This window comes from Neofelis nebulosa, chromosome 7, assembly GCF_028018385.1.
Source record: "Neofelis nebulosa isolate mNeoNeb1 chromosome 7, mNeoNeb1.pri, whole genome shotgun sequence".
In the NCBI taxonomy this organism is placed as follows: Eukaryota; Metazoa; Chordata; class Mammalia; order Carnivora; family Felidae; genus Neofelis; species Neofelis nebulosa.
The window spans coordinates 82,076,647-82,102,124 of record NC_080788.1 but is presented as its reverse complement, the minus strand read 5'-3'; the positions used below and the strand labels follow the sequence as shown (position 1 = coordinate 82,102,124).

Here is a 25,478-nt window from a genome sequence, read left to right as displayed (position 1 = left end):
ATTCAAAGGTAAAAAAACTGAGAGCTTTTCTCCTAAAATCAGGAACAAGAAAAGAATGTCCACTTTCACCACTTTTATTCAACATAATACTGGAAGTCCTACCAGAGCAATCAGACAAGAAAAGGAAATAAAATTCATTCAAACTGATAAGGAAGAAATCAAACTTTCACTATTTGCAGATGACATAATACTATATATAAAAAACCCTAAAGACTCCACCAAAAACTACTAGAACTGATAAATGAGTTCAGTAAGATGGCAGGACACAAAATCAATATAAAGAAATCCATTGCATTTCTACACAATAATGATGAAGTAGCAGAGAAATTAGAAAACAGTACCATTTATAGTTGCACCAAAAATAAAATAATTAGGAATAAAGTTAACCACAAAGGTGGAAATCCTATCCTCTAAAACCTATAAAACATTGAAGAGGAGAGTTCTTGGAGAAGATGGGAGAGTAGTAGGACCCTAAGCTCACCTCGTCCCAAAGATACAACTAGATAATACCCACATTAGTGTAAATAATCCATAAAACAACCTAAACACTAGCAGAACAAACTCTTTACAAATATATGTAGAGAAGAGGCCATTTTGAAGAGTGTAGGAAGGTAGTTAGGAGCTAAAAGGAACTGCAGGACTGTCTATGGGAGGAAGGGATGCTGAGGGCACAGAGAAGGGAAAGAAACAGATTTTCACACCAAGTAGCTCACATAGAGAATCCCCATAACATTTGGCTTTGAAAATCAGAGGGGCTAAATTTCATGCGTTCTTACAATCAGCAGTGATTAACACCTGGAACTTTAAAAATCAATAGCTCAGGGCGCCTGGGTGCCTCAGTTGGTTAACATCTGACTTCGGCTCAGGTCATGATCTCACAGTTTGTGAGTTTGAGCTTCCGTCAGGCTCTTTGCTGACAGCTAGGAGCCTGGAGCCTGCTTTGAATTCTGTGTCTCCCTCTTTCTCTGCCCCTCCCTAGCTTGTGCTCTCTCAGTCGCTTGGCTCTCTCTCTCTCTCTCTCTCTCCCTCAAAAGTAGACAAACATTAACTTTTTTTTTTTTTTTTAATCAGCAGCTCAGCTCTGGAAGAACCGGAGAGTGAGAGGAAACTGAGCCCCACCCTTAAAGAGACAACACAATAAACAGCCCCAGGATATACAACATAGAAGCAGTAGGGTTTGTTTGTTTGTTTTTTATGTTTTTTAATTTATTTTGAGAAAGGGGTGGGGGAGAGAGAGAACAAGCAGGGGAGGAGCAGAGAAAGAGGGGGACAGAGGATCTGAAGCAGGCTCTGTACTGACAGCAGAGAGCTCCATGTAGAGCTCAAGCTCATGAGCTGTGAGATCATGACCTGAGCCAAAGTCAGATGCTTAACAGACTGAGCCACCCAGCACCCCACCTTTTTTTAAGTTTTTAAATTTATTTTGAGAGAGAGAGACAGAGAAAATGAGCAGGGGAGGGAGGCAGCAGTTTGAAAGACACCTGGGGTATACAGGAGGGAGATTTGTTTAGTAATTTCAGGGCATGTGCTGGAGGGACAGGGATCATCAGGAGAACTTCTCTAGGAACAAAGGACCTGGCAGGAGCCATTTCCCTCCCCCAGCCACCTCAACCTAGACACAAGGACACCTGCAGGAACCAGCCAGAACAAACACTTACCACCTAACTTGCTAACTGTGCCCAGTCCCTATGCAGACACACACCTCCAGCCAGGCCTCTGCTCTAGGCCCCTGAAGTACCCAGTTCTGGTGAATAGAGGACATGGCACTGCAGGGCACTACAGATCCTACTCTTCATAAGGCCACTACTTTCAAGAGTGGGAGACAGAGCTGAATTTTCTAACACATAGAAACAGATACAAGGAGTTAGACAAAATGAGAAGACAGGGGAATATGTCCCAAGTGAAAGAATGAGAAAAAATCACAGCAAGAGAGCTGAACAAAACAGAGGTAAGTAATAAACCTGATAGAAAATTCTAAGTAATGGTCATAAAACTACTCACTGGATTTGAGAAAGAGTGGACAATCTCAGTGAAACTCTTAACAAAGAAATATAAAACATAAAAAAGAATCAATCAGATAAAGAACTTAATAACTAAAATTGAAATTACACTAGATGGAATAAATTGTGGAGTAGAGAAAGAAAAGGATGGAGTGGAAACCAATTTGACAATAAATTTCATAAAAAATAAATAAATAAATAAATAAATAACTTATATTAAAAAAAAAAAGAAAAGGGTGGAGAAAATTTATGTGAAGAAATAATAGCTGAAAACTTCCTGAATCTGCGGAAGGAAACAAACCCAGATCCAGAAGGTATAGAAAGCCTCCAAGAAAATCAACCCCAGGAGGTCAACACCCAGGCACATGGCAATTAAAATGGCAAAAAGTAGTTACAGAGAGAATTTTAAAAGCATCGAGATAAAAGAAAACAGTTACATAAAAAAGAAACCCCATAGGGCGATCAGCTGATTTTTCAGCAGAAACTGCAGACCAGAAACGGGTGGTATGATATATTCAAAGTGCTGAAAGAAAAAGACCTACACCCAGCAAGGCTATCATTCAGAATAGAGAGATAAGCAAAAGTTAAAGAAATTCATCATCACTAAACCAATGCTACAAGGAAAAGCCATAAGTAGAAATTTAAAAAAAAAAAAAAAAAAAAAAAGGAAGCACAAAAGCAATAAAAACAAGTGTATCTATAAAAACAAGTCAAAGGATTCACAAAATAAAAGAATGTTGGGGCACCTGGGTGGCTCAGCCAGTTGAGCATCTGAATCTTGATTATGGCCCAGGTCATTACCCCAGGGTCATGGAATTGAGCCCTATGTCAGGCTTCACAAAGTGTGGAGACTGCTTAAGATTCTCTCCCTCTTGCACTCTGCCCCTCTCTCCCCACTCATGCTCTCTCTCTTGAAAATAAAAAAAAAAAAAAAATTAAGGATGTAAAGTATGTCACAATATACCTAAAACATGGGGTGGGGGAGAGGAGTAAAGAATGGCTTCAAACTTACATGACCACCAACTTAATATAGACTGCTATATGCAGAAGATGTTATATACAAACCTAAAGGTAACCACAAATCAAAAACCAGTAATAGATATGCAAAAAATAAAGAGAAAGGAATCCAAGTGTACCAAAGAAAGCCAACAAACAATGAGAGAAAAGAGCAAGAGGAAGAAAGGAATAAGAAGAACTACTAAAACAACTATAAAACAAACAACAAAATGGCAATAAGTATATGCCTATCAATAATTAGCTTGCATGTAAACGTATTAAATATTCTAATCAAAAGACACAGGGTGATAGAATGGATAAAAAAGCAAGACCCATCTATATGCTGCCTACAAAAGACTCATTTCAGAGCTAAAAACACATGCAGATTGAAAGTGAAGGGATAGAAAAGTACTCAGCATGCAAGTGGAAGTGAAAAGAAAATTGGGGTAGCAATACTTATATCAGACAAAATAGACTTTAAAATAAAGACTATGAGGCTCCTGGATGGTTTAGTCAGTTAAGCATCTGACTTCGGCTCAGGTCATGGTCTCACGGTTCATGAGTTTGAGTCCTGCTTCAGGTGAGCTCGAGCCCCACCTCGGCTGAACACAAGCCCTGCTTCAGGTGAATATGAGCCCTGCTTCAGGTAAAAACAGGATCCCTGCTTCGGGTGAGCCCCACTTCTCTCTCTCTCCCTCTCTCTGCCCCTCGCTTACTGTGTCCTCTCTCTAAAAATATAAAAATAAAAATAAAAAAATAATAAAACAAAGACTGTAACAAGAGACAAAGGACACTATATAATCATAAAGGGAATACTCCAACAAGAAGATATAACAATTATAAATATTTATGTGCCCAGCATGGGAGCACCCAAATAAATAAAGCAGCTAATAACAAAAATAAAAGAAGTAATCAATAGTAATATAATAATAGTAGGGGACTTTAACACTCCACTTACATCAATGCGTAGATCATCCAATAACAAAAAATCAGCAAGGAAACAGTGACTTTGAATGATACATTGGACCAAATGGATCTCACATATATTCAGAACATTGCATCCTAAAACAGCAGAATACACATTCTTTTCAAGTACATGTGAAACATTCTCCAGAATAGATAACATATTAGGCCATAAAACAAGTGTCAACAAATTCAAAAAGATCGAAGTCATACCATGCATCTTTTCTGACCACAACACTATGTAACTAGGAATTAACCACAAGAAAAAATCTGAAAAGAACACAAATACATGGAGGTTAAGGAATGGGTCATCTAAAAAAATCAAAGAGAAAATAAAAACATACATAGAGACTAATGAAAATAAAAACACAACAGTCCAAGGGCACCTGAGTGGCTCAGTCGGTTGAGTGTCTGACTTCGGCTCAGGTCATGATCACATAGTTTGTGAGTTTAAGCCCCACATTGGGCTCACTGCTTTCAACACAGAACCTGCTTCAGTTCCTCTGTCCCCCTTTCGCTGCCCCTCCCCCACTTGTGTGCACACTCTTTCTCTCTCTCTTTCAAAAATAAATAAACATCAAAACACACACACGCACACACACACATACACACACACACACACACAAAAGTCCAAAATCTTGGGATGTAGCAAAAGCCATTCTAAGAGAGAAGCTTCTAGCAATGCAGGCCTACCTTAGAAGCAAGAAAATTCCTTTTTTTTTTTAAGTTTGTTTATTTATCTTGAGATAGAACACACAAGCAGGTGAGGGGCAGAGAGAAGGAGAGACAGAAACCAAGCAGGCTCCATGCCTTCGGCACAGAGCCCAACAAGGGGCTCGAATCCACAAACTGTGAGATCATGACCTGAGTCAAGATGAAGAGTTGGATGCCTAAATGACTGAGCCACTTAGTTGCCCAAGAAGCAAGAAAAGTCTTAAATAAATCACTCAGGAAAGAAATTGAAGATGACACAAATGGAAAGATATACCACACTCATATAATGGGAGGACAAATATTGTTAAAATGTCCATACTGACCAAAGCAATCTACAGATTTAATGCAACCCCTATCAAAATACCAATAGCATTTTTCACAGAACTGGAACAATCCTAAAATTTGTTTGGAACTACAAAAGATTCTGAATAGCCAAAGCATTCTTGAAAAAGAAGAACAAAACTGGAGGTATCACAAGTTCCAGTTTCAAAATGTACTACAAAGTTGTAGTAATCCAGACCATATGGTGCTGGTACAAAAACAGACACATAGATCAACAGAATAGAATAGAAAGCGCAGAAATAAACCCACGATTATACGGTCAATTAACGGAACCAAGAATATGCAATGGAGCAAAAAGAGTCTCTTCAGCAAATGGTGTTGGGAAAACAGGACAACTACAGGCAAAAGAATGAAACTGGACCACTTTCTTACACCATACACAATAATAAACTCAAAATGTATTGAAGATCTAAATGTGAGACCTGAAACCATAAAAATCCTAGAAAAGAACACAGGCAATAATCTCTGTAACATCAGCTATAGCGACATTTTTCTACCTATGTCTTCTGAGGCAAGGGAAACAAAAGCAAAAACTATTGGGACCACATCAAAATAAAAAGCTTCTCCACAGCAATGGAAACAATCAACAACAGTAAAAGACAACCTACTGAATGAGGGAAGATATTTGCAAATGACATATCCAAAAAAATTTTAGTATCCAAAATATATAAATAACTTATACAACTCAACACCAAAAAACCCCACAAATAATTCAATTAAAAATGGCAGAAGACATGAAAAGATACTTCTCCAAAGACAATATATAGATGGCCAACAGACATGAAAAGATGCTCAACCTCACACATCATCAGGGAAATGTAAATCAGAACCACAATGCGAAATCACCTCATACCTGTCAGAATGGCTACAATCAAAAACACAAAAAATAACAAGTGTTGGTGAGGACATGGAGAATAAGGAACTGTCATGCACTATTGGTGAGAATGCAAACCAGTTCAGCCATTGTGGAAAATGGTATGGAGATTCCTCAAAAAAACTAAAAATAGAATTACCATATGATCCAGTAATTCCACTAATAGGTATTTGCACAAAAACTAATTCAAAAACATATATGTAGCCCTATGTTTACTGCAGCATTATTTACAATAGCCAAATTATGGAAGCAGCCTAAGTGTCCATTGACAGATAAATGGATAAAGAAGAAAAAAATACATATTTATATTATATATAAGTACATACAATGAAAATTATTCAGCCATAAAAAAGAATGAAATCTTGCCATTTGTAACAATATGGGTGGATCTAGAGGGTTTAATGCTAAGTGAAATAAGTCAGTCAGAGAAAGACAAATGCCATATGATGTCATTCACTTGTGGAATTTAAGAAACAAAACAAATGAACAACAGGAAAAAAGAAACAAATCAAAAAACATACTCTTAACTATAGAGAACAAGTTGATGGTTACCAGAGGGGATGTGTGGGGGCATAGAATGAGTGATAGGTGAAGGGGATTAAGAGTACACTCATCATGATGAGCAGTGAGTAATCTATAAAACTGTTGAATCACTATATGCCTGAAACTAATATAATACACTGTATGTCAATTATACTGAAATTAAAATTACATATATTATTAATATATATTAATTTGATATAATTAATATAATATACATTATTTCAGAATAATTTACATACAGTGTTTTATATTAGTTTCAGATATATATATATATATATATATATATATATATATATATATATCTATCTCCATCCTTTGAGGATGGCATTTCCAGACACAGAGTATTGTATTACAAGCACAAAATGAGCATCATGCTCAAAATAAAAAGAATATTCAACTGCCTCATTTGTCAGGTATAAACTTATTCTGACTGTCAATGAACAATCAATGTCTTAAAAGAGGAATTTTCAAAAAAGAAAATAAAATTAATGAAAAGACAAAATTTTCAACTTCAAAAAAGGTAAATCAGAATAACAATAAAGAACATTTTATTAATAAAAGATAGGTATTGGTGACAGGTTGTTTTAGCCTTTCTGCTATGTTATGTCAACACACAACTTTTTCTTTGAAGAACTGTCCCTTCCCTATTCCAGTGATCTTGGTAAGATTGACAGTCACAGTTGTCCTGTGACCCTCCATCCTTGGATGAGCATGTGATATGGGTTGGATCAGCCAGAGTCCTTCCCTAGCACTGACATTTGAAAAAAGTGAAAATGCTCTCTTCCCATATTTTTCAATGACATTGAAGAAACATAGGCCTGGAGATGCTTACTGGCCAACCTCTCCAGTTGTATGAAAGAATTCATTTCAGTAGAATAGAAGAGGCCAAGTAGGGCAATGCACAAGAGAGATAGTATAAAGGAGAGAGAAGGAAAAAGGAGAAGGAAGAAAGAGATCTAACCTCAGAATATCATTGATGCTGCTTAGTAAATTCTGAAGCTTAGTTCAACTCCTGTTTTTCCCTTGGTATATGAGCTAGTAAATTCCCTTTTATTGTTTAAACTAGTTTAGGTTAGTTTTTGTTATTTGTAATCAAGAGTACTAATACAGTGCCCTCCCCCCAATTTGAGTGACAATACCCATTATTTTGGAGAAATAATTATGCACAAATATTATTAGATTTTCTTTTGGTTTTATGTAACAGAAATATGACTACAGTTTCTTAACTAAATATGGATTAATTTAATCACATAAACAAAAATTCCAGAGGAAGGAGTCCAGAGCTGGTGCAGGAATTCAAGAAAGTCACAAGCTCCTAGCTTCCTGTTCTACAAATTTTAACTTGTAGCTTTCATCCTCAAATTTTCAAGAAGTCTGCTCTAATTTTAGTCAGGAAGAAGAAAGGAAGAATAAAGAAGAAAAGGTGTGTGCCAACTGGTGCCTTTTAATTAGTAAAACAAAAATATTTCTAGCTCAGTGAAGCAATCTTAATACACCAGAACACAGTCATAGGAACATACCTATCTGCAAGGGAGTCTGAAAAGTGAGGTTTTTATAACAGTGCAGATTCAGATTCCTACCAAAGAAAGTCTTTTATTAATAAAAATGAGACTCAGTATTGAATAGGTACAAGTATGATTTATATCAGAGGCCTTATAAGTTGATACAGCATTTGTGGAAAGCAATTTAGACTAACTGTAAAAATATTCATACCTGCTGATCTATACTACCACTTTTGGAAATTTATTCTGAAATAATGCAAAATATTAAAAAGCTTTAATTACAAAGATACTTATACTGATGATTTTAAAAATTGGAGAAAAATCTGAATAACAATCTCAATATTCAAAAATAAAGCCATGATTGCAAAAATTACAGTAAGTTTGCAAATTACATATTGAAAAGGCATTAAAAATTATAGTTCTTAAAATTATGAAGTAATATAGGGAAATATTTATGACATAATGTTAAGGAAGAAAATTGACTACATGATTTTAGATGCATTAAAATTTATATATACTATAAAAATTATTGAAAAAATACATCAAAATGCTAACAGTGGTTGTATCAGATGGGCTATTGGGGTTATAATTTAGTTTTCTTACCTCCAAGTTAAAATTTTAATTGTTTCTTTTACTTTAATAAATAAATAAAGTAGAACATTAGTTTCTAAATCTATTAGTTTTATCAGCTATATAACTACCCTTTTTGAAGTGACTCTCAGGTTTATAAGAATTCTCTGCAAATTGATGCTATTCTAGTACTTCTCCCATTGTTCAGGATAATATTAGGATCAAAATGGTACCAAACAGATATTTGTTCATAGATTATTAGATGTTTGTTCTTAGACAGTATTAACAGTGAATAGGCAGAGGTCTCCAGGGAAAGAGAACCAATAGGATATATCTATAGAAAGAGAAAGAGATTTAGTATAAGGAATTGGCTCATACAGTTTTGGAGGCTGGCAAATCCAAAATCTCCAGGGCTGATGCCCCAGTTCTAGTCAAAAGCTATCAGACAGAATGCTCTCTTACTCGAGGGAGGGTCAGCCTTTTGTTCTAGTCACACCTTCAACTAATTGGCTGAGACCCACCCACATTATGGACAGCAACCTGCTTTACTCAGTCTACTGATTTAACTGTTAAATCAGTTAGAATCTCTTTCAGAAACACCTCATAGAAACTTGCAGACTATTTGACTGAATATCTGGGCACCCCCTGACCAAATCAAGTTGATAAATAAAATCAACTATCAGGTATAGTCTAAACCAATCATATTTCACATGTTGGACTAGATTTATGCTTTTTTAGATTATCTGTCCTTTTCTCTGTTTTATGTTTGTGTGTTTATACATTTTGCATTTGTTCAGCAAGACTTTACCTCCATACCTTTGTTCATTCTGCTCTCTGCACCTAGAATGCTTTTCCTGTAATTGCCACATTTCTAAATTCTAAATATCTTCAGGTCCTGCTCGAATGCCATATCTTTCAGAAAGCCTCCACTGATTCCTTCTGTCTGACCACCCCCCACTGACACATCAAACTAGGAGTAACTTTTCTTTCCCAACACCCATAGTGCCCTGATTCTGCTCCTCTAATGGCATGTCCAACACCTACATTATTTTATAGATTTTATGTACAGGTTTTGTAGACTATAAATTTCTTGAGAAAAGAATTCATGTCCAAGTCAGTCTTGAATCTCCTGATTACCATACATGGAGTAGATGTTCAACATTTATTAAATTAATAGATTTTTTTATTATTTTCTGTGCAGTAAGAGTCCATAATTTCTTGGACAACAAATAATTCAAAGACATTTTCTAATGAAGTAAGTTGTCTCTTGATAAATCTACATATTGATTAGTTTGAGATAACCACACCTTTAGCTGATTAGATTTTCACTTTATAACAGCTATGTTCTTCTTCATATTTAAGTGTAATTTTAAGTATTAATTGTCAAATTCACTTAATGTAAAGTATAGAGAAATTGCTTTGGTTATAATAGTATTTTTCCTTTACTGCCACTTTTCTCCCCTGTGAAGCCTGAAGCTAATCCTTTTATCATTCATCCTTAAATATGTTTCTTTATTGCACTTACTCTTTCAGTTTAAAGGCACAAATTGAACAAAACTGTAATTTAGCTGATCAACCACAGAATATGTAGTTCATCATGCTTTAAAGAAGCCACATGATCTTTCTGTTACCTTATTTCTATAGGATCCCATAGAATTTGCAGATTTCCAACAACCAACAGTATCTGTTAATGCCTTCCTTGAATCCTTGTTCGCTACAATTAGCACATTTTACTACTGACATCTAACTAATCTCTCAGATTCATCAAAATTTTCAAAGCTTTTCTTGTTTCTCCCTCTAGTGGTCAATAACATTCATTGAAATGGAAACCCAGACTAGGGTGATCTTAAAGATGGGTGAAAGGCGGAAATGAATATTCAATTCTGTTGTAAACAAATGTGAAATGTATTCAAATCTATGTCTCATAATCTGAAAAGAGGTTTATTTGAGATACAATCTCTTTAGATACCACTGATACTCTCTATATTTATTCTTTGAATAATATATATCTATTTCATACTAATAATTTTTAGACATTCTGTATAATTAATTTCTTTTTCATAAAATGTGATTTTCATCTGATTTCTGAAGTCATTTGATTTCGCCAAATTATCTGATAAATTTGAGTAAAAAGCACATCATTAATTTTAATTTTTTTCTTTAATAAGAGAATCCTTTTCCCTCTTCCCTTGCTTAATTGTCATTGACTCTCTGCTAGTATGTATCTTCTTCCTTTCAAATTCTAATTGCTTGCTTATAACATGTTATGAAAATTTTGATTAGAAATAAATTTTAAAATTCATGATACTTTTCTGAAATAATGAGATGGTAGAATGTGAGATAAAGAGAATATATGTGTTTAATAACCTCTGATTTGAGAGATGGAACTATGGTCAAGTACTTCTAAACAGGAAAGCTTATTTTTTAAAATTTAATTTAATAAGATTAGTAAATAGTAAATCATCTTAAAAGGAACACTGTCAAACATAATGATATAAAAATTGGCCTGTTTTGCCAAGGTTCACAAAACCATACTCTTAAGAATGAGAAAGACCATTTTATTAAAGATAGTGTGACCACACAAGTTATCATTCAAATCAGCATGCTTTTGAGACTGAAAAAAACACTATTAATAACATGAGACAACAGGCATAAACCAGGATCATCCCAGGCAAACTAGAATTAGGTCACTCTAATGATCTCCAATTTATTAAAAACATAAATTACTTGGTTTATTAAAAATGTGAAGGAAATTGTAGTAGTCCTTCTACTTAGAAGGTTATGATGAGTGAGTCACACAGTTTTATTTGCTTTAGATTAAAGGTTTTTTTCTTCTAAGACCACTTAAGGACCCAGGATCCCAGCTCTATTCAAATCTTTATAGGGTAGCCAACTCATAGAAGTTTCCCCAGGACTTTCCTAGTTTTAGAAGTGAAAGTACCTCAGGGCACCTGGGTGGTTCAGGCAGTTAGCCATCTGACTCCGGCTCAGGTCATGATCTCACCATTCGTGGGTTCGAGCCCCACAACAGGCTCTGTACTGACAGCTTGGATCCTGGAGTCTGCTTCAGATTCTGTGTCTCCCTCTCTCTCTCTCTCTCTCTCTCTCTCTCTCTCTCTCTCTCTCTCTGCCCCTCCCCCACTCACACTCTGTCTCTCACTCTCCAAAATAAAGAAACATTTTAAAAAATAATAATAAATAAAGAACTGAATGTTCCTCACCTCAGAAACCTGTCTGACCAAGGCAAACCAGGCAGATTAGTCACCCTAAATCCTTACAGCTGCCTTTTAGCAAGGCTGTATCTCCTCTTTAGCCCTTGAACTAATGTGGGGAAGGGCACTCAAGAAAATCTTCTATTACCAGGACTGACCCAGCTCTTTCCTGATCTCTGACTTAGCTCCAGCCTGCTTCCAGCTGCCCCAAAGTTCAGCCTTCATTTCAAGGATACCACTAACTGTGACCATGGTGTCAAAGCTCACTGCCTCTTGACACTGCCTTTCTGTTCCCCATCTACCACTAACACACCCTTGCTCCCACTGAGGGGCCACCAAGTCCCCACAAAGCTGTACTGCCTGGGACTCTATGTTGCCACTAAAAAGGCTCTCTGTTCTACCATCTACATCAGAGTTTTACAGACCTCATTTTTAGTGCAAGACTTCATCCTTTCCTAAGTTCTGGCATGCAGGAAGGAAATGAAAAGATTTGTTTTATCCTCAAGAAGAGGCTATAAACATTAGGCAATTTCCTTAAGCATGTTAAGTCACAAGTCAAACTAAGAAAAATTGTTAAAAGAAATATTCCACAATATTGACTATAAGAAGCTACCAAACCCTAGTCTAGCAAACTTTGAGAATAAATTTCTAAGGATGTCAAGAGCACATTTTTGAAGAAGGCTACAGACTTTTCCTTAGAAAGTAAATTAAGGGCCAGGTAAGAGCAACTTTGTCTATTATAGACGTTTGTATATATGATAATCAGCTCTGCCCGTTACAAAGGCTGATTCCTTCTCCAGTAAACAATCTACTCATTACCTCCACCTGATGACTGAAAGGCACCTCAAATTCAACATGAGAAGAACGAAACCCATCCTCTTCCCCAGAAACCACTGTTCTATTTCTCCACTGTTCTTTATCGAAATAAAGTGAATCACTATCTAGTCAGATGCAAAAACCAGAAACGTAGGAGACATCTTTGACTCCTCCCTCTCTCTGACCTTCACTCAGATCTCATCAATCCCCCACCAAAATGCTTCTCAGACCTGTTGCCCTTGCTTTATCTTCACAACACACACCCTCATCAGGCCACCATCGTTTTTCTCAATAGACTCCTATGGGTATTCACTATTGCCCTTCACCAATCTATTTTCCACAGTACAGGCACATTAATAGTAACACAATAGGGCTGAATTGTGTCCCCCCAAGATTCACATATTGAAGTCCAAACACCTCAGAATGTAACTGCATTTGGAGATAAGGCCTTTAAAGAGGCAATTCAGTTAAAATGTGGCTATATGGAAGGCCCTAATCCAATCTGGCGGTATTCTTATAAGAAGTGGAAATTTCTATACATAAAGAGACACTGGGGGCATACACACACAAAGGAATATCATATAAAGAGGCAGCAAAAGGGCAAAGACCATCTGCAAGCTAAAGAGGGAGGCCTTAGAGAAACTGATTCTTACAGCACCTTGATCTTGGACTTCCATCCTCAAGGACTGTGAGAAAAAAAATTTCTGTTGTTTAAGCCATCCAGTCTGTGGTATTTTGCTATTGTAGCCCTAACAAACTCATACATATGGTATCTTCCCTCTTCCCACTACCCTTAAATAAAATGCAGTGTAATATGCATGGCCTATGTAGCCCTATATGATTTGGCTCTATGCATATCTCCTGCCTCATCTCTCTCCCTAGCTCTTAGCCCTCTAGCCTTACTGCACTTTTCTCAGTTCTTTTTTTGTTAGGTTTCTTTATTTATTTTGAGAGAGAGAGATTCACAGAGAAGAGAAGAGGAGAGAGAATCCCAAGCAGGCTTCGTACTATCAGCAGTATGGAGCCCAAAGCAGGGCTCAAAACTACCAACCAGGAGATCATGACACAAGTCAAAACAAGAGTCAGACATTTAACCAACTGAGCCACCCAAAGTGTCTCTTTTCTCGATTCTCAAACACACCTGGGACTTCTCACAAGATGTTTCCTTTGCTGGAAGTGCCAGTCCCCCACCCTCATTACCCATCTAAACTCAAGTCTCAGTTCAAATGTCACTTCCTCAGGGAAATCTCCTTGAATTCTGGTCTAGGTCAAGTTTCCCTAAACACAGTTGCCATTATTTCCTTCATATCACCTGTTTTTTCCACTCATTCAGAAGGTCCACAAGAACTGAACTATTCCCATTTGTTTACTTCTCTATCTATGGTGCCAGCACAGCACCTGACAAATAGGAGGCCTTCAATAAATATTAGTTAACCATATAACAGGTTCTCTCTTTAAATATTCACAACCACCTCTGTTGAGGAATTGAGACATCAGCTAGCTTAGTTGGAGAAGCCATTGAGACAGCACCATAAGATGTCAATATGCAGCCCATCTTCCCAGCAGTCTCTATTTTCACCAGCAGTCATAGCTCAGAGTATCCTCCTCAAGAGATGTAATATATAGGAGAAACAGCTAGCAATAGACCTCAGAGTTCTTCTCGTAGATCCAGCCCTATGTGACTTAGGAGACATCATGGAGCTCAGCCCATAGGATCTGTGTCAGTCCCAGAGCATCTGAGACTACTTCTATAAAATGGTACTCAGAGGAGGACTATGAACTTGTCTGGTGAATGTTACATACAGTGTTATGAATTGCAGCCAAGATCATTTACAAAAATAATTCTTGGAATGTTAAAGAGAGAATTTTAAAACTAGAAATGTAGTAGGAGGAACACACATTTTCAAATAGAAACCTGAAGTGTTCCTCATGTTCTGATAATCTTCCTTAAGGGGAAGGTCATTAACTGAGTTTTGTTCCACAAGGAAGGGAACAAATACTTCCAGGGTGCTGGAAATAAAGGACTTCACAGAAATGAAAATTAACTTTCTGTTCTGAGAAATGATCTCTGAGAAAACCTCTGAGGGTCTGCTGGCGTTCCAGGTCTAGAACCAGTTATAATACATATTTTTGTTCTCCAAAAAGCATCAATATTATTCCATTATCTACCATCAGACATACAAATATCTCTTATGCAGGTCCCTGAACTACCTTCATTCTGATGCCTATGGTGATGTCTGAAACACATGAATCCTGGTCCTGACATAGGAAGCAATTCTGTGTGGAGGTATTGCTTTAAGGGGGCTGGAGACCACCTGCACTATGGTGGCTGGCTAGCAAATGTCAATCACCAGGCTAATTATATGAAATCTGAATTTCAATAACATTTATATCCTGCAGTTGCTTTTAAACTATTATATGACAGTTATATGCACATATTTTATCACATTTAAACCTCAAAATCATTTGAAATGGAATATTACATGATGATACAGATGTATATTTATTAACATAGTAGTTTATTCATATGGCAAACATTTATAACATATTATTAAATGGGAACACAGCAACAAATCTAGTGAGTTATATACTTGATTTTTATTTTTTATTTATTTATTTATTTATTTATTTATTTATTTTTTGAGAGAGAGATAGCATGCACAGGAGGGGGGTTGGGGGCAGAGGCAGAGAAAGTATAGGAGAGAAAAGGGAGGGGCAGAGAGAAAGGGGAAAGGGCAGAGAGGCTGGGAAGGGCAGAAAGGCTGGGAGGGGCAGGGGATCTTAAGCAGGCTCTGCACTGACAGCAGAGAACCCAATGTGGGCCTCAAACTCATGAACCATGAGATCATGACCTGAGCTGAAGTCAGACACTTAACTGACTGAGCCACCCAGGCACCCCTGAATTATACACTTTTTTAAAAGCTCTTTAAGATAAACAGGGGACATCTCAAACTTAGAGAATCTAAGTAATAATACTGAAGCCATATCTTATAAAAAGTAAAGCCAGGATTTGAATCCAGGTGTATCTGAAGCCAAAGATCCAAAGCTTTTTTTTAATGCTTTCTTAGGTTACTTCCTTGGTCACCCTTTGTTTATTTTATTTTATTTAATTAATTTATTTATTTATTTATTTTATTTTATTTTATTTTTGAGAGAGACAGAGATGGTGCTAGTGGGGAAGGGGCAGAGAGAGAGGGAGAGAGAGAACCCCAGGCAGGCTATGTGCTACCAGCACAGAGCCCAATGCAGGGCTCAAATCCATGAAGCTATGTGATCAAGACCTGAGCCAAAATCAAGAGTCAGAGACTTAACCAACCCAGGTGCCACCAGCCCCCCTTTAAGTGGTGGCCCAGGCTTTTCAGGGGAATCCTTCATTTATAAAACAAGGACGTCTATTCCATACTCCCTAAAGAGTTCATAAAAATGAGATTTTGGTAGTTAGTAAACTTATCATCTCCAAATTGGGTATGGCTTATGTTGATTAAGCTACCATAGGCCCGAGTTGCCTTAGTTTTTATACTGTCTACATGTACAAATTGGGAGAAAAACATAAATGAGCCACATTTGACCTTGGCTTTCATAAAAGTATCTTAAAGGATGCAATTATGTAAGTGTAAGTACATTAAAATATTTAATTCCTTGGGGTGCCTAGGTGGCCCAGTCGGTTGAGCTCAGGTCATGATCTCAAGGTTCATGATTTCAAGCTCCAAGGTGGGCTCTGCACAGGCAGCAAGCCATAAACCATGGAGAAAAGTTGAAAAATCATGAGCCAAAGATTCCAATAAATGGAGATACACAATTAGAAGAGCAAGAGCAGATAAGAAATAGAACGGAGCCAATATGGAACTGACAGACATGGGCAAGACATAAAGTAGGTCCAAGGTAATGCTCTTCATCTTTTTGGGGGGGTGAGGGGGGGCAGAGGGAGTTTGATGTTAATTTTTTTTAATTTTAATTCCAGTTAGTTAAAATACAGTTTCATATTAGTTTTGGGTATACAATACAGTGACTCAACAATTCCATATTATCACCCAGTGCTCATCACAAGTGCACTCCTTAATCCCCATCACCTATCTCACCCATCCCCCCACTCTCATCCCTCTGCTAACCACCAGTTTGTTCTCTTTAGTTAAGAGTCTGTTTCTTGGTTTGTTCCCCCCCCCCACTTCTCTTTTTTCCCCATTGCTCATTTATTTCTTAAATTTCACATATGAGTGAAATCATATGGTAATTGTCTTTCTCTAACTGACTTATTTTGCACAGCATTATACTCTCTAGCTCCATCCATGTTGTTGCAAGATTTCATTCTTTTTATGGCTGAATAATATTCTGTATTCATAGATAGACAGATAGAAAGATAGATGTCACACCTTCTTTATCCATTCATCAATAGATGGACACTTAGGCTGTTTCCATATCTTGATTACTATAAATAATGTTGCTATAAACATGGGAGTGCATGAATCCCTTTGAATTAGTGTTGTTATATTTCTTAGAATGGTAAATTTTTAATGCTTTTTGATGGTTCAACATTTGAAGCCAAGAATCAAATACATTAAGTATTTGACAAATACTAGATAAATGAATTAAGTTTCAGGCATACTCTGCAATTTCTTTAAAGACCTCCAAGTGATTCTGACATCAGCCAGAATAGAAACCACTGGGCTAATACCTACACTGTTGCTCCCCTTTACTGTCCCTTTACTGGGACATAAAGGGTGGTGAGAAATGATCTTGAAAAATGTAAAACCAGGCCAACAAATGAAGATTGTTCTCTTTTGCTAAGCCTTTTACCACACTTGTTCCAAAGCCTAGCGCTTGTTTTCCTCAACATTCCTAAGCTAGTCAGTTCAGGATTCATCTTTTTTAATAACTATAAACACTGAAGACAATTATTTTGAATTATTTACTTTGTGTCCCAGTCTCAAACACTTTGGCATGTATTAGATACTCAATAAATATTCTTTTATTTTTAAAGTTTATATATTTATTTTGAGACAGGAAGAGACACAGCATGAGAGAAGAAGAGAAGGAGAGAAAGAGAATCCCAAGCAGGCTCCACACTATTTGCCCAGAGCCTGATGCAGGGCTCAAACTCAGGAACTGTGAGATCATGACCTGAGCCAAAATCAAGAATCCGGTGTTTAATCGACTGAGCCACCCAGGCGTCCCCTCAATAAATATTTCTTGAATTGCACTGCTCAGAGATTTTTCTTCAGCCCGATGGGCTTGCTACAACTTACATATTAATACTAGTTATCATTTATTTGATACTTACCATTTGCCAGGAACTGTGCCAAGCCCTTACCTATAATATCTCATTTACTCCTCAAAAGAATACTTCAAAAGAGAGGTGCTTTCTTTCTTTCTTTTTTTTTTTTTCACATTTACAAATGAGAAAACAGAGGCAGAGAGGTTATACATATGTAAGTAGCAGAGTTATATCTAGGAGGGTTTTTTTTTTCTATCCTATCCTTTATTGTGTAGTCATATACACATCAGTATTTTTAGTGTACATTATTTCTGCCTCAACTCATTTATTAACTAATAATGAGATCTAGGACAAGCTCTCGAATACCTCTATGGGTCTTAGTCTCTTCACCTATAGGATCAGGAATTAGATGAAATTAACCTCTTGGACTATTCCAGCTCTAAAAATTAGATGCAAACATGAGTTCCTAGACTTTTGAGCATTTGATTTTGCAACACTATCTGCTTCTGCATTTCTATATATTTCATACTGTGATTATATCAAATCCGCATAAAACAGTTTCCATTTCCCTGAGTTTCCCTGGTTTCTTGAAACCACCTCACTTAATTTGAAATATGAAAAGTAAAATGAATGCAGCCACATCAACAAAGCCACAAAAGAGAAAATACTTCCTCAAAAGCAGTGTGCATATTGCCCAAAGGAGTTAACGTCATTGGTTTAATTACCTATTTGAAGAAAATGCTCACTAATGAGAGTATTTCTGAGAACAGTTAAGGAAGAGTCAAATTTTAGGCTATCTAATGGTGGTACTAGTCCTTGTGCATTTGGTGAGAGGGGTTTTAAACACTCGTCCTTGATATATTTGTTATTTATGAATTTTACTAATTGTAAAATTTAAAAATACAGAGTGAAAGGAAGAGGAACAAGAACCTAATCCACACACATCCCCCTTTTTTAATTAATGAAATAGCAAAGGACAGTGGAAAGAGCTCTCTCATTCTTTTGTTGCTGAAAACCTCTTCTGAGTCACTTAACTCTGCATCTCAGTTTGCTAATCTTCAAAATTAGCAGGTTTGAACTGAATAGTAGCTCAGGTTGCTTCTAGATGTGTGAATTAACCCAAAGGGCATGAAAACCTAGCAAGAAGTCACCCTTAAAATGCAGTAGCAAGTTTGAAAACTTATCCTGAAGCAAAGATCAGTTCTTAGGTTGAAGGTCACAGTCCCAAAGAATTAAGAACTAAATTTAAGCCTATTTCTAATAAGTTTACAGTAGCGATGAAAGCTTTAAAATTCTAACACAGGGGCGCCTGGGTGGCGCAGTCGGTTAAGCGTCCGACTTCAGCCAGGTCACGATCTCGCGGTCCGTGAGTTCGAGCCCCGCGTCAGGCTCTGGGCTGATGGCTCGGAGCCTGGAGCCTGTTTCCCATTCTGTGTCTCCCTCTCTCTCTGCCCCTCCCCCGTTCATGCTCTGTCTCTCTCTGTCCCAAAAATAAATAAAAAATGTTGAAAAAAAAAATTTTAAAAAAATAAAAATAAAAAAATAAAATTCTAACACAAACTGGATAACTGATTCCCAAGCTTTAGCACTGAAGCCACACACATGTTTTGATGTATTTTTCTCTACTGGCAGTGCAGAGATCAAGAAGAAACCAAGCAGGAAAGAAATCAGGACACTGAGGTCGGCACAGAAGCTGATCCTAAAAAATGTCAGATATGGACTGGAGAGAGGCAAATAGAAAATGTAAGATTCAGTTCGTAAATACATGATCTGTGTTCAGGATTTTCTTATAATGAGATCGTCTTCCAGGATATGGTACCCAACTCTGTGTTCTTTCCAACCATTCTCAACAATTGTACAGATGTAAATGAAAGATAAAAGTCTTCATCTTCCCAAACTAAATAATATTAATCTTTGGCCTGTACTCATACATTTCATTTTAATGTGAAACTCAGTGTTTGCTTTTCTTCCTGACCATCTTCACTCTAAGGGGATTAGATTGCTAATTTCCAGATTCAGTTTTTTCCAAGCTTGGTATTTACCCAGTCTATGTACCCAACAGCATGCTCCATATGCTAATGAATGTGCTACACTCGAGGCAGAGTAGGTGCCTAGTGGGATGACCATATACAGAAGATAATTTTTAATCAGCATTTTAACACCTGAAATGAGCTTATCAACCTTAAATAGAATGGCTTTGTTTATGGAATTTTTTAAATCTCCTCTTAAAATGGAGAAATGATTTGAAGAAGTACTTAATTTTCTATCTCCACCTCTTTATCATACATTACACAGAAAAAGGAACTGGAAAAGAGCAAGAAGACCTCACAGAATATTTAAATAGTAGCTTCAAAGTTGGGGAATACCATCGGCCAGAAGAAAGGCAGATGAAATGAAGTCAAAGTGTCACTGATTTTTGCCTGTCCATGGAGAGAAGATTGCTGATTTAGAGTCACTCTGGTCTACCTAAGACTATCTGACATGGGAATATAACTCCAAGGTAAGGATCCCTGAGCCAGCAGGTTTATCCTGGTGCTATTATCTGAATAAACCCTCCAGGCATGCTCCACATGCTTTCCAACCCCAGAAACTACACAGGTGGCATCTCTTAATGATTCACTGAACCACATGAATCACTTGATGATTAAAACTGAATCACTTGCTGTAAGGAAATTTGGGGGAATGAGTGCGCAGCTTTCTAGTCCCTGTAGCGGGCAGTGAGGAGGAGATTGTAAATGCCTGTGCTATTTGCCAGGGAACAGTGCCCGCCAGAGCAAGTAACTGAACAGAAAATTCAGATGTACGGCCTAGAGACCCTGCGACCTCCAACATGTATCAAAAACCTCCAGAAGTGAGCATCCTAAAGGAAAAGTATCATTTGGGGGAAGGCCAGTGCTTTATGTTTTAGTTAAATGCTGTTACATTATATGGGACAGCCCATTGCTTAATGATGAACAAACTGTTGAGGGAATATCACATGAATCTGTTTAATTCTGGGGAAAGTTTTTAGAGCTTTAGTGGAAAGGTTAGAAAAGAACATACAATTAATGTTACTTCTCTGCTACTACATTACAGTAAAGTATCTAAATTAACACAGATCAGTTTCTGGAGGTTCTCATGCCTACCCCCCCATAGAAGCACAGTGTTCCTAAGCAAAGGTGGCATCCATCTGAAAGCCACTATGCCAAAGGTGTCACTACAGCAAGGCCTCAAAATAACTCCAAATCTGAGAACTTCTATCCCAATATATGAACACTTAGATTTTTTTAGAAAACACTGGTAGTACTCTAGAATTCAATAGAGAGGCTTTGAGGAGGAAGGAATGTGGACTGCAGTATTAAAAGGGGAAAAGGAAGTACTTGCTAGCCTTAATATAACAAGTTGAGCAAAATAATAGGTAAAAAGTTACTGAGTGCTTAATATGTGCCATGAATGGAGCTAAATTATGTCATTTCATCCTCATAGAAGTTCATTGGGGTTTAGAAGGTGAAAGGGGCTCAGAGTTAAGAGTCCACAGAGCTGGTAAGTGGTACAAATAGAATGGAAATCCAGTTCTGTGGGATGCCAGAGCCCAAGTTCTGCCCCACTAATTTATACTCATGTACTTTAAAACCATGCATGGAAAAAGATCTTTAAGAATGAAGAAATCTAAAAACAAAGGAGAAGAAGAAGAAATCCCCTGGTTATATGCAATAAATCAAGGTTCCTAGGAAACTTAATATGCTATTCAGAACCACTACCCATGTTGATTTTGCTCAAGTCCCACATTACTTTCAGATGCCCTTCCAGAGCTCAACCACACAATTGTTTAAAAAACCTCCCTAGGGGCGCCTGAGTGGCTCAGTTGGTTGAGCCTCCGACTTCGGCTCAGGTCATGATCTCGCAGCCAGTGAGCTCGAGCCCCGCATTGGGCTCTGTGCTGACAGCTCAGAGCCTGGAGCCTGTTTCAGATTCTGGGTCTCCCTCTCTCTCTGACCCTCCCCCGTTCGTACTCTGTCTCTCTCTCTGTCTCAAAAATAAATAAACGTTAAAAAAAATCTAAAAAAATAAAATAATAAAATAAAAAAATGAAAAAAATGAAAAACCTCCCTATAGGGGCACCTGGTGGCTCAGTCTGTTAAGCAACCTACTCTTGATTTCAGGACATTACACCACGTCAAAGCATAGCACATGGATTAAAACTGAATATTAGAAATTCCTCATTTTAAACCCTCTCTGTCATTTCTGCTTTTCAGAATATCTCATTGAATTTTTCTCCTCTTCAAGCCTCCTAACCTCCTGCCATGTCTTTCCTGTGCCCTCCTCTCTGAAGACCATCCTCACTCCTCCTTCTTCTCATGGTCCCAGGACCCTCCCACAGCATCTTTCCCAGGTTCCCACTCTGTCATTCGCCATTGCCTCTCCATTCAATGTCCTTAGGCTTGACTTTTTATTCAAAGCAGACTAGTAAGGCATTTTCCTGAAGAGAGCCATTTTTCTACTTTGGAGAAAAGGTTTGCAACTCCCTTAGAAGGCAGAATTAACTTAAGGAAACTGTGGTCTTGATATAGCAATTATTTTATTTATTCTCTCTCTATATTCTTAGAATGTTTTTGCTTAGTGGAAAAAAATCATTAGTAATTTCTACTGCTATATCCAATTTATCAAAAACCAATTTGTTGATATGACTGTTATATATATTAGCTATTTCCAAAACATTCTCAGGTTCATATTTTCAATACTCTAGGAATCATTATCCAAGAAGTGAGATGTTTTGGATAATCAAATATTCTGATTCATGGAGCATTATCAAAACACTACACATGAATTACCAATTCTCAAAGAAGTAACACAACCACTGGTAGGGTTCCCCACCTGCCACAACGAGGGCATGGTGGGAAACGCTGATAAATAAGAAATTTAACTCTTGCAAGCCTCACTTTCTCTTCTGTTTAAATATTTGTTTTGTGAGAAAAAAAGAAATTACTTTTATAGAAAGCTATTGGCATATAAAAAGTATTAGATAAATATCAATGCCTTGACTTCTCTGCCTCTTTTCCTTTCCCACGTAAGAAAGAACTACCACTATATTCAACAATTCATGTTCCCCTTTGATGATTGTGAAGGCACCTCACAATCATACAGTGCCTTAGCCTAGGGTTCCCAAATGAATATTGGTTCTTATTACATGCTGACTTTAATACTAGATAACAGCATTTACTGTATATAATTAGCTCATGGGAGAAATCTAATTACAGTTCCAAATTATTATTGATTTGCAGCAGTTGCTATTTTTGTTACTCAATTTCATTAGCAACATTTGCTCTGATCAAGTCTTAGTCAAGCAAAACTGATCCTACAATGCCTTATTCAAGAAGTTATGACCATCAAGGAAGGTCAGACTTATGGCTCATGTCTAAATAGAAGATTTTTAGCTACCTAAATTAATACTTAAAGTCAAAATATTCCAAACTTCATTTCTCTTTCACATTAATTTCATCTGTAGTATTTCCATTTTTGATGCTCAAGTTAATCTGATCTTAATTCTTCATACCAAATAAAAATATGGACCTTAGGAAAATATCTGATTTGCATTTATTGTGGAAATATTATGCTTGCCATTTTACAATTTTCTTTTCTTTAAGTAGGCTCCATGCCCAATGTAGATCTTGAACTCAAGACCCTGAACTCGAGTCGCATGTCCTACTGAATGAGCCAGCCAGGTGGCCCTGATGTTTGCCATTTTTAAATTAGTGTCATTTTGACTTTTACTATGCACAAATTACTGTTCAAATTTCTATATTTAACCTTTTTTTTTTTTTTGCTTCTTTTTTGTGATTATTTTCAGTTTCTCTCTCCACAGGTAATTATGGATCTGATCAACTTCACCAATTCGCTCAATGTCTCCACTCTAGTAAGAAACAACACTCACTTTCCAGCTCCTGCCTCAAACGTGATCATTGCCCTTCTTCTGTACTTGTCAGTTATAACTGGTACCATCACCAACGGGCTCTACCTATGGGTGCTCTTTTTCAAGATGAAAAAGACTGTCAATACGCTCTTATTTTTTCATCTCATTTTCTCATATTTTATTTCAATATTGATTCTACCATTTATAGCTGCCTCCTACCTTCAGGACAATCACTGGAGCTTTGGAACTGCCATGTGCAAGGTCTTCAATGCCACTTTGTCTACAGGGATGTTCGCCTCTATTTTCTTCCTCTCAGCCATCAGTGTTGACCGTTACCTTCTCACTCTTCACCCAGTGTGGTCACAGCTGCACCGAACCCCACGCTGGGCTTCCAGGATCATCCTGGGAATCTGGATCTCTGCCACAGCCCTCGGCATGCCTTATTTGGTTTTCAGAGAGACACGTGATGACCATAAAGGAAGAGTGACCTGCCAAAATAACTATGCTGTGTCTACCAACTGGGAAAGCAAAAAGATGCAAACATTCAGGAAATGGATTCATGTAGCCTGTTTCATTGGCCGTTTTTTGCTAGGCTTCCTTCTGCCTTTCTTTATCATCACCCTTTGCTACACAAGAATAGCCAACAAGATGAAAGAGAGGGGCCTGTCTAGGTCCAATAAGCCCTTCAAAGTCATGATGACTGCCATTATCTCTTTCTTTGTGTGCTGGATGCCCTACCATGTGCACCAGGGCTTAATCCTCACTAAGAACCAATCAGTACTCTTACAGTTGACTCTGATACTTACAGTGATAACCATTTCTTTCAACGCTATTTTTTCTCCTACACTCTACTTGTTTACTGGGGAGAACTTCAAAAATGTTTTCAAGAAGTCCATTCTTGCTCTGTTTGAGTCAACGTTCAGTGAGGACTCTTTGATAGAAAGGATACAAAACCTAAATTCAGAAGCCTACATTTAAATTTTGGATCCCAGAGCAAACAGTGGACTCTCAGTCAATTATACCACCAGAGATGTCCCCTCTGCTTTTATATAATATAGTCCCTATATTAGAAAGACATCTAAACTATACTATAGTTAGATCTATGAATATTAAAAGGGTTGTAAGAAACCAAGCAATGGGTGGTGTTCCAAAAGTAATTATTTTTACTTTGTTTTTATTGTGGTAAACTGTATATAACATTAGATTTGCCATTTTCACCATTTTAAAATGTACATTTCAGTAGCATTAACTACATTCACAGGGCTTTGCAACCACCACTATCTATTTCTAAAAGTTTGTACTACCCCAAAGAGAAACTCTGCACTGAGTAAGTAATAACTCCTCATTTCACCCTCCCTGCAACCCCTCATAACTTCCTATCTACTTTCTGTCTCTATGAATTTGTTATCCTAACTATTCCATGTAAGTGGAATCATACAACATTTCTTATTTTATGTCTGGCCTATGTCACTTAGCATAATGTTTTCAAGGTTCCTCCATGTTGTCAAATGTATCCGAACCTTACCCTCTGTGGCTAAAATAATATTTCATTGTATGTTTATTCCCTTGTGTGTTTTGTTTATCCATTCTTCTGTTAAGGGACATTTGGATTGTTTCTACCTTTGGCTTTTGTGAACAATGCTACCATGAACACTGATATACAAGTATCTTTGGAGTCCTTGTTTCCAATTGTTTTTAATTATTTTGAATTACTGGGTCATATCGCAATTTTGTGTTTAACTTTTTTTTTAAATTTTTTTAATGTTTATTTATTTTTGAGACAGAGAGAGACAGAGCATGAATGGGGGAGGGGCAGAGAGAGAGGAAGACACAGAATCGGAAGC

The 25,478-nt window shown here is 37.1% G+C and overlaps 1 protein-coding gene across 1 annotated transcript; it reads left to right on the top strand.

The window, feature by feature from the left end:
• Window positions 1-20,087: 20,087 nt before the first annotated feature.
• Window positions 20,088-25,309, top strand: GPR33 (G protein-coupled receptor 33). The gene is made up of 2 exons (XM_058738759.1): window positions 20,088-20,244; window positions 23,587-25,309. Exon 2 carries the CDS (start codon window positions 23,593-23,595, stop codon window positions 24,610-24,612), a length of 1,020 nt encoding a protein of 339 aa, XP_058594742.1. The 5' UTR covers window positions 20,088-20,244; window positions 23,587-23,592; the 3' UTR covers window positions 24,613-25,309.
• Window positions 25,310-25,478: the final 169 nt, after the last annotated feature.

Coding starts and splice junctions, on each gene's coding strand:
- GPR33 (XM_058738759.1), top strand. CDS start 23,593: ATGGATCTGATCAACTTCACCAATTCGCTCAATGTCTCCACTCTAGTA.